The sequence below is a fragment of the Schistocerca serialis genome, chromosome 9, assembly GCF_023864345.2.
Source record: "Schistocerca serialis cubense isolate TAMUIC-IGC-003099 chromosome 9, iqSchSeri2.2, whole genome shotgun sequence".
Classification (NCBI taxonomy): domain Eukaryota; kingdom Metazoa; phylum Arthropoda; class Insecta; order Orthoptera; family Acrididae; genus Schistocerca; species Schistocerca serialis.
Window position 1 is genome coordinate 68,873,015 of NC_064646.1, and position 16,192 is coordinate 68,889,206.

General features: G+C 39.4%; 1 protein-coding gene across 1 annotated transcript in view; it reads right to left on the reverse strand.

Annotated features, from left to right (window-relative positions):
* LOC126419069 (wee1-like protein kinase) overlaps positions 1-16,192 on the reverse strand; it is a 90,529-nt gene that overhangs the window by 32,600 nt on the left and 41,737 nt on the right. Inside the window, exon 5 of the mRNA XM_050086150.1 lies at positions 11,171-11,319. Within this exon, the coding sequence (XP_049942107.1) occupies positions 11,171-11,319 (149 nt within the window). The remainder of the gene's footprint in view (positions 1-11,170; positions 11,320-16,192) is intronic.

Consider the following 16,192-nt stretch of genomic DNA (forward strand, 5'->3'; position numbering starts at 1 on the left):
CCCCCAGACCACACAGAAGCATTCCCCTTGTCAACCCCTGAAATGAGATCATCCCTTGACAAAATTCTCCCCACACTACCCTGAGTTGCCTTTCGTCGTCCCACTAACCTCCGTAACACCCTCGTTAAACCCTACAATATTCCCAGACTACCTTCTCTACCCAGAGGTTCCTACCCCTGTAACCGACCCCGCTGCAAAACCTGCCACATGCATCCCCCCCACAACCACCTACTCCAGCCCCACTACTGGTAAAACATACACAATTCAAGGCAGGGCCACGTGTGAAACTACACACGTCATTTATCAGCTGACATGCCTGCACTGCACAGCCTTTTACATCGGTATGACAACAACTAAACTGGCTGAGCGCATGAATGGACACAGACGAACTGTCCCCCTAGGAGATGTCCAATACCCAGTAGCGGAGCATGCCCTCCATCATAATTCTAGGGACCTAGGAACCTGCTACGCCGTATGTGCCATTTGGGTTCTCCCACCCAACACCAGTCCCTCTGAACTGCGGAGATGGGAACTTGCACTCCAACACATCCTTTCATCCCGCCATCCCCCTGGACTGAACCTACGTTAAACCACCTCACTCCCATTTACTCTTCAGTCTTCTCCTCTTTCCCTTTCCTATTTAGCCATTCACGCATCTTTTCATCCTACATAGTTGTGTTTATCTTTATACTATATACCTCTTTACTTCTGTATGCATCCTCTTTGGTTTGAAGCTGGCAAGTACTTACAGTAGAATACCTTTGGCTTCCCTCTTACAACCATGCCTCCATCCTTGCTACCCTCCCGGTTTTCCTTTCCCTGTTGCTTCATAACCTGGGTTGTGAGTAACTGAATCCACTTTCCCTTCTTCCATTTCTTTCCCCTCTCTCCTCCCTGATGAAGGAACATTTGTTCCGAAAGATAGGAACGTAAATTTTCGGTTCTGTTTTTTGTGTATCTATCGGCTGTACTGAGCTAAGTACTGGCCAGCCCCTCTATCTCTTTGTTAGTATTAAATTCAATATTTCTTCTGTTACCCAAGGATTTCTACTAGCCCCCGTCTTTTTACCTACTTGATCCTCTGCTGCCTTCACTACTTCATCCCTCAGAGCTACCCATTCTTCTTCTACTGTATTTCTTTCCCCCATTCTTGTCAATTGTTCCCTTATGCTCTCCCTGTAACACTGTACAACCTCTGGCTTAGTCAGTTTATCCAGGTCCCATCTCCTTAAATTCCCACCGTTTTGCAGCTTCTTCAGTTTTAATCTACAGTTCATAACCAATAGAGTGTGGTCAGAGTCCACATCTGCCCCTGGAAATGTCTTACAACTTAAAACCTGGTTCCTAAATCTCTGCCTTACCATTATATAATCTATCTGACTCCTCCTAATATCTCCAGGATTCTTTCATGTATACAACCTTCTTTTATGATTCTTGAACCAAGTGTTAGCTATGATTAAGTTATGCTCTGTGCAAAATTGTACCAGACGGCTTCCTCTTTCATTTCTCTCCCCCAATCCATATTCACCCACTATGTTTCCCTCGCTCCCTTTTGCTACTCTCGAATTCCAGTCACCCGTGACTATTAAATTTTCGTCTCCCTTCACTACCTGAATAATATAATGTCTTTTATCTCATCATACATTTCATCAATTTCTTCATCATCTGCAGAGCTAGTTGTCATATAAACTTGTACTACTGTAGTAGGCTTGGGCTTCGTGTCTATCTTGGCCACAATAATGCGTTCACTATGCTGTTTGTAGTAGCTTACCCGCACTCCTATTTTTTTATTCATTATTAAACCTACTTCTGCATTACCCCTATTTGATTTTGTATTTATAACCCTGTATTCACCTGACCAAAAGTCTTGTTCCTCCTGCCATCAAACTTCACTAATTCCCACTATATCTAGCTTTAACCTATCTATTTCCCTTTTTAAATTTTCTAACTTACCTGCCCGATTAAGGGATCTGACATTCCACGCTCCGATCCGTAGAATGCCAGTTTTCTTTCTCCTGATAACGACGTCCTCTTGAGTAGTCCCCGCCCGGAGATCTGAATGGGGGACTTTTTTACCTCCGGAATATTTTACCCAAGAGGACGCCATAATCATTTAACCATACAGTAAAGCTGCATGCCCTCGGGAAAAATTACGGCTGTAGTTTCCCCTTGCTTTCAGCCGTTCGCAGTACCAGCACAGCAAGGCTGTTTTGGTTAGTGTTACGAGGACAGATCAGTCAATCATCCAGACTGTTGCCCCTGCAACTACTTAAAAGGCTGCTGCCCCTCTTCAGGAACCACACGTTTGTCTGGCCTCTCAACAGATACCCCTCCGTTGTGGTTGCACACAGAAATCAAGGGAAGAACAACACAAACAGCACAGTTCAGTCAAGGGGAAGGGATAATGTGCAAGCAAATGAGTGAAAAGGGAAATCAGGACAGTAGGAAGAGAACAGAACAAGAGGAGGGAGCGTGGGCACTGGAAGAGCAGGGGCACCCCAGCAACGCTATGTGTTCTGTGGCACCAGCAACAACACTGACCCGTTCCGACACACTATACCATTATCATGATACAAAGGGGACATCACATGGGGAAGAAGGCACAAGTGGAAATGAAACAGCACAACAAATCACACAAAATGTCGGGAGAAGGCAGGGAGAAGCTGGGCAGAGTGGAGGCAAAGTCAAGGCCTCCATAACCAACACCTACACCAACAGAGGGACTCAAATGCCATAGGAAAATTAAGGACTTTTATCAGAGTACAAACCACTTTCACAAATAAATCCACAGACAGATGTAACCATGCAAAGGTTGTCAGCTAATACCAGAGACGAGGACGGTGGGAGGGCATATTTAGTGGGAAGGGCCAAAAGGCTGGATCAGTCCAGCAGAGTAAGAAACCATGGGTCAACCTAGTACTGCCAATACGAAGGCAGCAGAGGATGGTAGATTTCCATTGGGAGAGGCAGAGGGAAGAACACCACATGGTGAAAGTTTCCTTGACAGCACAAATGTTATTGGACTGGGGAGTAGCCTCCAGAGTCTGCCTACAAATGAGCTCACAGGGATTTCATGTAAAGCCACAAATCTGCCCCTGGAGAGTGGATGGACAGGTGGTTGCCATCTCACCAGATTATCAGCAAGTTCATTATCTGGGACACCTACATGGCCAAGGACCCAAAGGAAATCAACCAAATAAGCAGCATCACCAAGATCAGCATGAAGGTCGTGGATGGAAGAGACCATTAACTCTTTGTTGTATCCTGCAGTGTCTGGAGCTATGCTCAAACTGCACAGATTCTGTCAGCTTGCAGTCACAGCATTGATGCCATTCAGTAACTCATGTTTACTTGTGACAGAAGATGTGTCTCCCAAAAATCTCTTTTAACTTTTAACTATATTTCATTCATAATACAGTACGCTCTAAAACACAGCAAATGGTAAGCTACATGCTATACTACTTGACAAACAGTATCAATCTGCAAAATCCATTACAAATTATGAAAATGTAAATAGTTTACTAGGAAGCAAAGATGCTATACCACCTCATATACAAAGAAACAATTTTTAATTTCCATATTTTCTTCTAAATTAATTGAGAAACATTACAAAACTAAAATATCACATGAAACGAAAGCTGAATTCTTATTTTTCATGAGGACAGTAAAGCTTTCAATGAAAAAGTAGATGTAGCATAGTCGTATAAAAGCCTTTTATAGTTGGAAAATTGGAGAAATGGATTTTCCCTCTTCTACAAGGAATCCCATGCCCCAGCCAGCACATCTCACACCAGCTCTGCTTGGTAGACAATGAACAAAGCCCAACTGAACTTGGGTGATAGATTATACTGCTTACACCTTCATGCTACTTTAAGTTATCTGCCTGGGTCATCTTAGTGGCTGGCAGATGGTGCCATGCCAGTCTCTCAGCAACCCACAACTAGATGTTTACAATGAGCGAGACATCCAGCTAGTGCAAGTCTTAATGCCCTCTGCACCAAAGTAGGTCACCACATCATAGCAACATGCAGTCTTGAGTTACTATGTTGAAACATAATGTTACGGACAGCGCTACCAAATGGCACAGCGACTGGCCTTAACATATCAGACAAGCAATGGCTATTATTCAAATTACCAGACCTGCAAACCAGAGAGGATCTTGCTGAGTATGCAATGGCATTCAACATACCATCATCACACAAGGTGCTAGGCACCATACAATGACTAATGCAATCTGTCAATGTTCCTTCTCCTTGGAGCTTCCACACACTGATACATCCATTGTGGCGCTTCATGCAGATTTGGTTACTCGTCTGAAAAGACAAGATGGTGCCATTTCTGTGTCTAGTGTTATTGTCGGGTGCACCAGTGTTTGAAGAGTCTCCCAGCTGCCACATTAAGAGAGGCTGTGACCACTGTCCCTCTTGCTGATAGTCCACAGTGCTCCAGACTCGACGCACTGTTGGTGTGGGTATTTGCCCTGCTGCAAACAAAACCCATTCCTAACTCAGTCTGCACAACACGTTTATGTTTGTGTACCAATCTTCTGATACTGACCAATGCGAGGAGAAATACGTGGAATCCCATTGACTCAATATGCTATGATCCGGCTGCTTTTCAATTCAGTCACATTCTGGTAGACATTTCTCTTTCTTATAGAAGTCCTAACAATATTCTCACAAACAATTCAACTTCAAACTATTTTTTGAATGAGAAAACCACTGCATAATCTTTCCTTAGAAGCAGGTGGTGTTACTCATACCTTTGTGTGATCACAATGAAGTGCTAATCATTTCCAAATCCAAGTATGAAGTACACTTCAAGCCAATTTGATGTTTGTCACATACCGCCTTCATAGTGTTGCAATTTTAATGAGCAGTGGTGTAAATATATATAATAAAAATGAAACATACATCTAGCCACATTTGTTGAACTACGATTTAGATAACCGTGGAAGGTTTGAGGACTGACTAAAAAGGATCAGTCACTAACACAGAGTAGCCTGAGTAATAATTTGGGCTCGAGTCTAGACAACACACAAATCCTTAAAACATTTTCCACTTTTGTCTCACTGTTATTTAAGACTGTGGACATATTAAAAAAAAAAAAAAAACTTGCTGCCCTCTTGACACAATATAAATGCAATTAAGTAAAATATGGTGCACTGACAAGTATGCCACATGCACAGCACACTATAATCTAATTAAAATTACTCGATAGTTGACACTTCGCATGTTGGAACTGGTTTCCTTCGATTAGAGCACTCAACACCATGCCCTAGCCGTTCACCATTGTCAAACCACCAACAATAACCGGTCAGTTCACTTCCAATTCCTTGTCTACTTTTCTTTGTTGATATATTTGGATCCAAAATGAATGGTTGGGTACTTTCATTTTTTATTTCTATATTGTGAAAAGGATAGGTGCTACCCACCATGTAGCAGAGATACTGAGTTGCAGAAAGGCACACCAAAGAGACTGTCAGAGAGTGAGCTTTCAGCCAACACACACACACACACACACACACACACACACACACACAGTTACTTTTCATAATATTGTTACATTCCATTCCGGATTTTGCATTGTTTCATTTTGTTTTTCATCACTATTTTTCGTTGACCAGGTACTGTAGTAACACCTAAATAATTATTGCTTTCATTGGTTTCAGATATTACATCTTTTATGGAATAACACTACAGAAAATTACATAGTCCTTATGTAATCCCTGCAACATGTGTTGAAGTCAAACCTAATGAAATATTTATGATGTAGATTCCCAGGTTCTCGAACATTATCATTAAGGAGGAGACTGAAATCAAGTTTATGAGAAAAATGAAAAATAGGGATGCTGATAACCAACTCAGCAAAACCTGGGTTCTTGTACTCAAATCATTTAAGGAGCAATGAAATCCAAATGCAGTGAATGGAGTCTATGACACGAATATGAAAGTAGCACTTCCTTGGCACATCCTCCAGTGGTGAAACTGACATTAGAATTTGATATTTCAGCAGTGAGCCATCACAGACAAAGGCACAGATTTTATAATGGAGCACCACCAGCTGGACAAGTTATGTGGGTAGGGGACAGGTATGAAGGGAGGAGCAGCTACTGCAAAAGCTCAGTACATCAGGAGCACCTGATTATGTCAGTGAGGTATGTTTACAAAATATTGTGCCAGTCAGACATGATCATCCGCCTGAAAACACAGGCAGACTCAAATTATCAATGGTCAGTTCTGATGGTAGCCAGTCCAATGTCACCATTTGAAATACTAGCAGCAACGTGACAACATTAGCTGTCCTATGTCTGCTGAAACCACAGATTCAGAACTAGACTGGGAATTGAACCCTCAACCTTTGAGTTTTTTGTCTGACACCCACTGGGCTACCAAACCAGGGTTTTGTCACTGAAGCATAAGTTTACGATAAAGGACTGGTAATGTTGACCAGTCTACAGTTCAGATACTCAGGCACCACATCCATGTAGCCAGTAAAAGGAAATAATACTTGAAAGATCCTGGCTTGAATTATATTTTGGACCCACCCAAAAACGGCTACAAACAGCAGACTGCATCAACTCCATAGAGGACGTAGCTTTCTCTACTGACAGAGGCATCATAAGTTGGCCACGAAACCTACAGAGCAATTACTAATGTGCCAATGCTTAGAGACAAGATTTCCAAGAAATAGTAATCAGCACTTAAAATCAGCAAGGGGGAAAAAAGTAATTCAGACAGCCAGCAAGGATCACCAACTGTGACATAATCGCGTATACAAACAGTGATCCAATACTGTAAAATGCTTTTTTATTCCAGTCACTGATCACAATATGAATTCTTTAGGCGATGACTGGTTTCAGTCTGTAATGACTGTTTCAGTCATTCCAGTCACTGATCACAAAATGAATTCTTTAGGCGATGACTGGTTTCAGTCTGTAATGACTGTTTCAGTCATTACAGACTGAAACCGATCGTCGTCTAAAGAATTCATATTGTGATCAGTGACTGGAATAAAAAAGCATTTTAGCCAAGGATAACACTATGGTCCTAATGCCACATGTGGATACAAGATTTTATATCATTTTGAATGGTGCTGCCTACATAAATAAGCTTATTCTATGAATAAAATTGAGAAGATTGCTCTTCTCAGTACATCAGGTTTGCAACATTATGTCATTATGGGTTTTAAATATATCAGTGTGCTATGGTAACTAGATGGATTTCCAAAAAGTAAGTAATGAAGGCATACCATCTAAGTTCCATAGTTTGGCAAACACCCTCAGCATATATGTGGAGTAGTGAACTGCAGATTTGGGATGAAGATGATATCGTCCATTTCAACGTGATCTTTACAAGAGTCCCACTTTTTTGTTTCTGGAAACTAATTGCAATGAAGTTTCACTGACCTCTAGACACATCCTCAATTCAACTTTTTACTGTTTGATAGAAAATACTATTCACAAGCTGACGAGTAGTCCACTATGGCCTTTCATAATAACCTGCAAATTGAACACTTTGATGTGAACACACCAGAATCCACTAAGTTAAAACCAACAGTTGCTATCAATATGTGGGTGAGAAACGAACAAAGAACTTTAAAAGTAGCTGTAATACTTCAGGTTTATCCATTGTAACACAAAATTCATGATGGAACTTTTGAGGACCTGTTACCTTTCCTTGATAGTTAAGAGAGGAAATGACTGATCCCTGGGTCAAAATGTAAAATACTGACCTGATAATATGATAAGGTTTTTTTCCCCCAAATTCATCTTATATTCACAAATTAAAGTATCGCTGCTGAGGTTTACATTTTTACGTTGTGTGATACAGTTGTCTTACATTTGCAGATGAAGCTTTGGGGACTGACATCAAATAAAGATTTATTTAAAATAATTTTGGGAGGTTTGGAGGAGGAATGATTACACCAGCTTGGCTGAGAACTTGGCGAATGTGAGAGGAGAGGAGATTGGAAGGTGGTGGTGGTGGTGGTGGTGGTGGTGGAGAAGGCAGCAAATTTCATCCTGCCAGCAACCATAGCAACGTGTACCACCTATCTCGGCATTTTATGAGTATCTGTCACATTTAAACTACAGTCTGCCTGAATAAATTTGTAGTCTGAATTGAATAGATGTTAAAATTTTACAAATACTCTCAACATGAGTATACATTTCTGCAAGAGATGATTGTCTAATATAAGCCAGTGACATTTTTGTGTTTCATGCAGCAACATTTTCAATGCATTCTGTGAGGTACAATGCCAATGGAAAGGGGTTGCGCCACCTGTTGGTTCTACGCAGCCGGTGAGACAGCTGCGGGCAGAGGAGATGTTCGAAGGCAAGAGACAAAAGAATACTGTCACACTCCCACGTGAATATAGATACAAAATCCATTACGTATTCAGAAACAACAGTTGTGTTCTCAGATCCCATCACAAACCAAACCTTGGAAACTGCAATGTGTTTGGAAAAAATAGCCAAATATTTGACAAGCAAAATTATACATTTCACTGCTACTCATATATAGAAATACATTAGCTCTTTCTTTGCCTCTCACTGATTTGTTGAAATTAAGATAAAAATTTATGTAAATCTTTTATTTTTGTTTATTTCTCCTTGCATTATCAAAATGTAGACAAACAATAAACAGAACAAGTTTAGAATAAGTACAATGTTGGCAATTCTTTACATCATCAATAAAATAGTTCATAATTTTGATTAGTGAGAATATGTTGAAAATAAATTTTTCTCAAAGAAACTGAAGGAGGGATGGGGTCATCTTATATTCGGATTTGAGCTGCTGAAGGTGGTGATCATGTGTATAAGAGCTGTGCTTACTTGTGTGAATGAATGTGTGCGTGTTTCCTCATCTGACAGGCTTTGGCCTAGAGCTTATGTGCAAGAATCTTTTAGTTGTGTCTGTCTGCAACGAACTGTCATATTTATAGTAAGTAGCAATCTAACCTTCCATTACATTGCTGATATTCTGATACACAAGGTATGTAGAAAAACCCACACACATGGGTCTCTATCCTTGCACACAGAACCACCGGCATCTGCCACAAAGACATTCCATGCTTAAGACTGGCTCCTAGAACTCTAACACTGTCTTAACAAGAATAGCTCACTGCAGAATAATTACAACATCTACGAATAGTGTTCTAAAGGAATCTGTATTCTTACAGACAAACTGAGAATGTGTTTTAGTCAAAATCTGCACCAACTCTGGAACTCCGGAGGAGCAAGACAAATTAAAGGAAGCTGATAATTGCTCATCTGTAATGTAGGAAAATATAGATTGCTACTTACCATAAAGATGACATGTTAAGTTGCAGACGAGCACAATTCACAATTAGAAGACACCTACACAAAGCTTTTGGCCACATCCTTCATCAACAAAAGAAAAACACATACCATTCATACACACAAGCAAGTACTCCTCATGCACACGTGACCACCAATTCAGGTAGCTTGGGCCAGAATGCCGGCCCGAGCTGCCAAGTTGGCTGTCACGTATGTGTGATGTGTTTGCTTGTGTGTATGAATGGTGTGTCAAGTTGGCTGTCACGTATGTGTGATGTGTTTGCTTGTGTGTTTGAATGGTGTGTGTTTCTCTGTTTCCCTTTTGCTAATGAGGGCTGTGGCCGAAAGCTTTATGTAAATGTCTCAATTGTGCCTGTCTGCAACTTAATGCGTCTTCTTTATGGTACATAGTAATCCATCTTTTCCTACATTGATGACACTTTACCTGGAGTTAATTGCTTCTCTGTCTTTTGTTGGCCCCATGTCTGGAACGTTTGGTAGACTTGTGAAGCTAATAGCATCTAATCCACTTCAAACCCATTAACAAAGGCACAAAGTCTTCTTTGTAGCATTAAAGGTCATTCCAGATCTCTTACAGCCAAATGTTTACCACATTCCACTCAATGCAGCAGTCTTATACATGGTAGACAATTAAAAAACAGAGGCGCAAGGAGCATGAAACAGCAACACACGACGAAGCATCCTAGGAGAACAGCTGTCGCTGAATCATGCCTCAAGTGTAATCATGGAATGAAACAGAATAAGATCAGTATCATGGTTTATGGGGGACACTATCATTATGGAATCTGCCTAAACACTGATGTCAGAAAACCTGATCAGCCATTATGGAGTTTCCTTGGATTTCTTCTCATCCCACCAGGTACATTCCCCCTTGACCTGGAGTTCTTGGCTACTTTTCCATAACTCTCCCTGTTTCCTAAATTTCCCCAGTGCTTTTCCTTCATCCCTCTTTCTTTGCCTTCAATCCTCGTGCCAGAAGAGGGGAGGCCACTATCTCTGAAAGCTTGCAAATCTCTCTAACTCATATGTGTTTTCTCCTGCCACCGCTTGGTGAGTATGCTTTGTATCTGTCTAATTATATTATTTGTAATTGGATAGATAAAAAATCTACTCACCAAGCAGTGGCAGGGGAATACACAAATAAAAAAAAAAAGGTTTTACCTGCAAGCTTTTGGAACCAATGTCTCCTACTCCTGGAAGAACGGTTGAAGGAAATGGAAGATGTGTGAAGGAAAAGGACAGGAGAGGTTTAGAAAAAGGGGTAGAGTTCAGAACAGTCGCTCATAACCCCAGGTCAGGCGAGACTTACCGGATGGGATGAGAAGGAAAACTGTCAAATTTGACAATTTTCATTGTTAAATTATTTGTTCTTGATTGTGTTTGTGTAATTGCAAGTGACTAAAATACTTGGAGAAGGACACACACACACACACACACACACACACACACACACACACACACACACACACACACATTCTTAAGGCTGACGTTTCATATTTTTGTTTTCATTGATTTTTCCAAACAACTCTAAACAAATGTTGGGACGACTAAAAGGCCATATCAGACACTTTTCCATTTCATGGCTCTTTATTAAAAACTGATAAGCGAAAAATTCTTATACTATCCACCACAATAACAGTTTGGTTTTGTATGTTTCATTTTCACTGCAACAATTCACAGCTTTAAGTTCTATTAATCAGTTTTGTTTTATTTCAATTGACTGATCGTATGTTATCAAATGTTTTATGAGACTGTAACTGACAACATTGTTCAACTGAATAAAAAACTAAACAAAAATATATTCACACTTGAAAAAAATTGATTGTAAATAGAAGCTATCCGACTCACCAATTTTGTATGTTATTTCCTCAGTATCTTCTTCCTCAAAACCATCATCTGTCTGATCAGCTTTCAATAATTTTAGCCTCTTTTCTCTGGATATAAATATATTTCCAGGTTTGATGTCCATATGAACCAGCTGAAGAGAATGGATGTACCTGAAATTAGAATCCACACAACTTAATTCAGTAATTTTTGCATCCTATTCTCCTGAAGAGGAGGAAAAAATATCCGTAATATACACCACTCTGACATCATTAGACACAGCTGGGATAGGTATGGGTGGAAAAAAGGGGGTGGGAATGGGGCAGCATTTCTTAAGCCAATACAACAAATGTTGATTTGAGCCATTCGATATTCTTTGCATACTGATCATACCATGGTTAGGGCTGGTCATGTATAAGCATAGCTTGAAACCTACATTAATTTGGAACGTATTGCATGGAAGGTCTGGCAAAATTTAAATAATTTACTATTCACTAAATAGTGGGAGCATTTAGTTTAGTGTGCACACTGATGGCTCAACACTACTTACTGTAGAGAACCTTCCAGAAAGCATTTGACACTGTGCCCCATTGAAGGCTATAGACGAAGGTATGCACATATGGAATAAGTTCACGGATATGCCAAGTGGCTCAAAGAGTTCTTAAATAATAGAAGCCAGCAAGACCAACTACAATACATCAGACCACAACACAGAAACCAAGATGGCGGCAGTCTTAGGCCAAGTATTTCAGTGGTACCCTAATATGAATTATTTACAAACTTCATAAATGGAAAGTAGATTCTAAATTGCCTAAGAAATGTCGTATTATTATATATTTTTCTATATTCAAACTTAAATAAAAAGTTGTTACAAAAGTCACAAATTGGAGGAGGAGGAGATTAGTGTTTAACGTCCCGTCGACAACGAGATCATTAGAGACGGAGCGCAAGCGTGGGTGAGGGAAGGATAGCGAAGGAAATCGGCCGTGCCCTTTCAAAGGAACCATCCCGGCATTTGCCTGAAGCGATTTAGGGAAATCGCGGAAAACCTAAATCAGGATGGCCAGAGACGGAATTGAACCGTCGTCCTCCCGAATGCGAGTCCAGTGTGCTAACCACTGCGCCACCTCGCTCGGTGAAGTCACAAATTGCCTATTAAGTACTATGACGAAGTAAAATTTAGGGATGCAACTCCAAATCAAATCCAAACAACTACTACACAACACATGTAAATGGCATATTTTGACACTAATAATAATTTACAAAATGAAGCTACCTAGCAATAATAAGTGAAGTGTGTAACTAAAGCTCAAAATTGTATTAAACAATATGCAGTTAATTCTAGTCACTGTCATTATGTAATACGCTAGAAGTGGTTTGATTCTGAGCACGTGTTGGATTTATTTGCTGCTCAGCTTGGCCACTCTGCATTTTGTTATTTTTGCTGCAATGTCTTCATGAGTTCCTCTTCTTTGTTTTACTAGGGTTCGAGCAATTTCCTTTGAAACACACTTTTCATTCAGGAGTTTTGTGTAATTATTAATAAAAATATTCGAAAGCACTTTAATACTTTTCTTGGTTACTGTCTTTAAAGGAATGCCACGTTTGCACACATCACTGAGGTTACTAATGGCATTTTCACACAATTCTGTTTGTAAGGCAAGTACTGCATCTCTTTGATTTTCAAGTTTGAGAAATTCTGATTCACATGTGCTGCTAATCAGAACTTTAAAAGTTTATATATATATAAGGAAATCATTATAGAAGAAGGACATTCAATCCCCCACAATTCAGCTGGTTGAAATAGGAAAGGACTTCTTTGGTTTCACACTGCAACAAAATTTCATCCTCTATCTGCAACATTTCTTCACAACCTCAACATTTTCCACCTTTTCGCAGCTTTTCAAACACTGTTTTGCTGGTGTATCTAGCAATACAAACCAAGACTTTCAAATCTTCATCCATCATGGGAATGTTTGCTAGTTCCTCTAGAGCAGATTCTAATTCATCTAAATTTTCACATGTTTGGCGTTTTATGCTGTAATTTACTTTTGCTGCAAAATCATTTAATGTAAATTCACCATGTTTAGTAGATCTGAGCTTTAGAAGACTTATTACTTTGAGTTTCAGATTTCAAGATTTGCTCGACTGAAACATTATATATGCAGCCACTTAGCCTTCTACAAGCTCCAAATCTTGCTTCTAAAGCAAGAATGTGTAATTTTGCTGTGAGAATATAAGACCAGTTGTAGGTGTTAAAAATGTATCTGCATAACTGAACTGTTGTTGCAAGTGTGTGAGAGAAAGCAGTATATGTTTCATTGGTTTGTTTTCCATGAGTAGGCAATGCATGCCCGATGTCAATATATGTTTTCAAATTTTCAAGAAACCGAAGTTTCTAGTCAGTAGGTCCAGTGATTGGGCTAGAATTATCATCTTATGTCTATTTGCTTTTCATGGGATGCTGTTGTAATGGTACTTGAATTACATAACCATTATGGTACCTCACTTGAACCTCTCGACACCAGTAATATTCCTACTGTGTTTCTGCAAAGTAGTTGACATATTTCTGCGACAACATTCAGATTCGCTTTCATTTGTGTTACATCGATATGTTTATATTGCAATGATATTATTCTTATGTGTATTCTTTCTTTGTCACTATGATCTTTGACATACTTGTAACTTGATTTTTGGGTGCATAAGCGATTATTAGTTAGTTGTTAATTTGTTGGAGAGTCGGACCTTGACAAGGTCAAGTGTTGGACGTCATGTTGGAAAGACGCATAACGTAGTCAGCTTATAAAATGTGAACTTTAACAGTGACTGTGATGAAGATGTTTTCAAGTATGTTTTGCATTGTGAAGTTTTTTGTGTTACGTGATATTGCAATAAAAGCAATTAAAAGGAAGTAACAATTTCGGAGTGCTGATTATTTTTTTACATCACCATTGTCCAGCAAAAGTGTAATCTTCGAGAATGGTTTGTGAAGCGCATCTACAAAACTTTTGAATATAGCAGGATAAAACCTAGGCCTCTTTGCATCCGAGCTTGGAATCATAACCACCTAGATTTTCAACGATTGAGCCATGATTTTACGACGAGACCAGCGTGGGAAACACAAAAAGATGAGTGCCTAGTTTTTTGATTATTACATGAAATGACTTTATTAACTGTGCTCTAATGACACCTGCCACATAATATGACTGTTGTTGCCCGAAGATGCAGTATTTAGCAGCGTGAGCAACACCACAATCATTAAATTTTGACCTTTGTTGTGGTAGGGTTGTCAGACTATACATTAGAAACTGTCCACCATTTAACGATTAATTTTAAAAACTGAATAGTGCCATCAGAAATCTCAATCCCTGACTTTTCAAATTTTCTAGTGCTGCCACATTTTTAGAATCAAAAACACTGAGAGCAAGGGTAACATTCTCTCTCTCAAAAGAAGTTGGATATTCTGCCTTTCTCACTAGCTTTGGGCAAGTTTCAACTGTTTACTTTTCTCAGAATGAAACAGGTTCCTCAAATCTGAAACTTGACTTCACCGACAGTATATTCACATGCAGCATTCCCTTCATCACTGTGTAGAACGGTACTGATGAAGGCAAGTGTATCCTCAATATTTGGCATTATGAAGGATTCATTTTTTCCATTCAACCAGTTATTTCTGATACACTTAAGCAAGTGCACACTGTCAAACAGAAGAAAGGCAAATTTGGATGGAGTGACTGGATTTGTAATACACGGCTGGAAAGTGCCACCACACATAAGCCGATACATTTTCCTGTTAGTGCTATGGTTATCTGTTACCAGGCATATAACATATCCAAGCTCATGCATTAACTTTAATACATCAATTGTCATTTTCAGTAGTGTATCAGAATTAACATTTTTTACAGGAAAGAGAGCTATTACTTCTTTATAATAAGAATGTAAAGATGATGCCATGAAAACCAGCGTAGTACCTGCTGTTGTTGTATCTGAAGTATTCTCAACAACACCAAGTATCTTTCCGTAAGAGAATTTTGGGTTAATATAAACTTCACCTAGCATCACTGAAATTACCTTGTCACTTTCCTGAATAAATATATTTTTTTCCCTCAAAAAAAGCTACCGGTGATGGACCAATACAAGGTTTATTTGGACCCATTTTGCATAGAAACTGCCTTAAATAGACAGGATGCGGTAATGTTTGCACATTTCTTTTTCTCAAGTGATGGTAGCCACCAGGAAATTGAAAGCAAATGGTTGCTGCCCATATCAAAAGCTCAGGAGAATATCTACATTGCTTTGTTATTGCAAACTGTAATTGCTCCAAAACAAATTCTATTTTAGGGGCTATTTCTTCATCAAAATCACTACCAGCTTTCAGTGCTTGTTTGAGAACACTGACTAAAATTATAATCTTGCCAATGGTGCCAATAGAGTTATCTGTGAAACCATTTAGGTGACTCACCAGATTGTCAAATTTTGTCCACTAGTCACATTTCAAGTTCTCTTCCTCCCCAGACTGTAATATCCATTTCAAGGTTTTTTGTGAAACACTTACTTCCAAGGAACTTGATATCTTGAAGCACACTGAAACTAACGGCACATCACTGACTGAATCATCCTTTAATTTAATGAAAGATATGTAGCCATCCTTTAAGTGTAAATGGACAAACATTCCTTTTCTGCACTTCGCTTTTAAAATGCAGAAAGTCAGGTATATTATCACTTTTGCACAAATTACTGAAACTACATTCATCACGTTCCAGTAGCTGTTTAACACAATCTTCAGCATTCTTCCTTTCCTTACGAACTGGTACTGTATGATAAGAAGGTTGATTAGGAAAGATAGTAGGAATCGCATCATTTGTTAGTTTTCGTATTTTTCGTGGCACACGTATTGGTTCACTATTTTCCACAGGAAAAATGTCTTCCCTAACCACAAACTTAGGCTCAAAATGCTTAATGCATACCACAGTTTTATCGTTCACTTCAAAATTATCTCTCTTGAATTAGTTTAATCCATTTGTTCCTCAATGCTGTTTCTTTGGG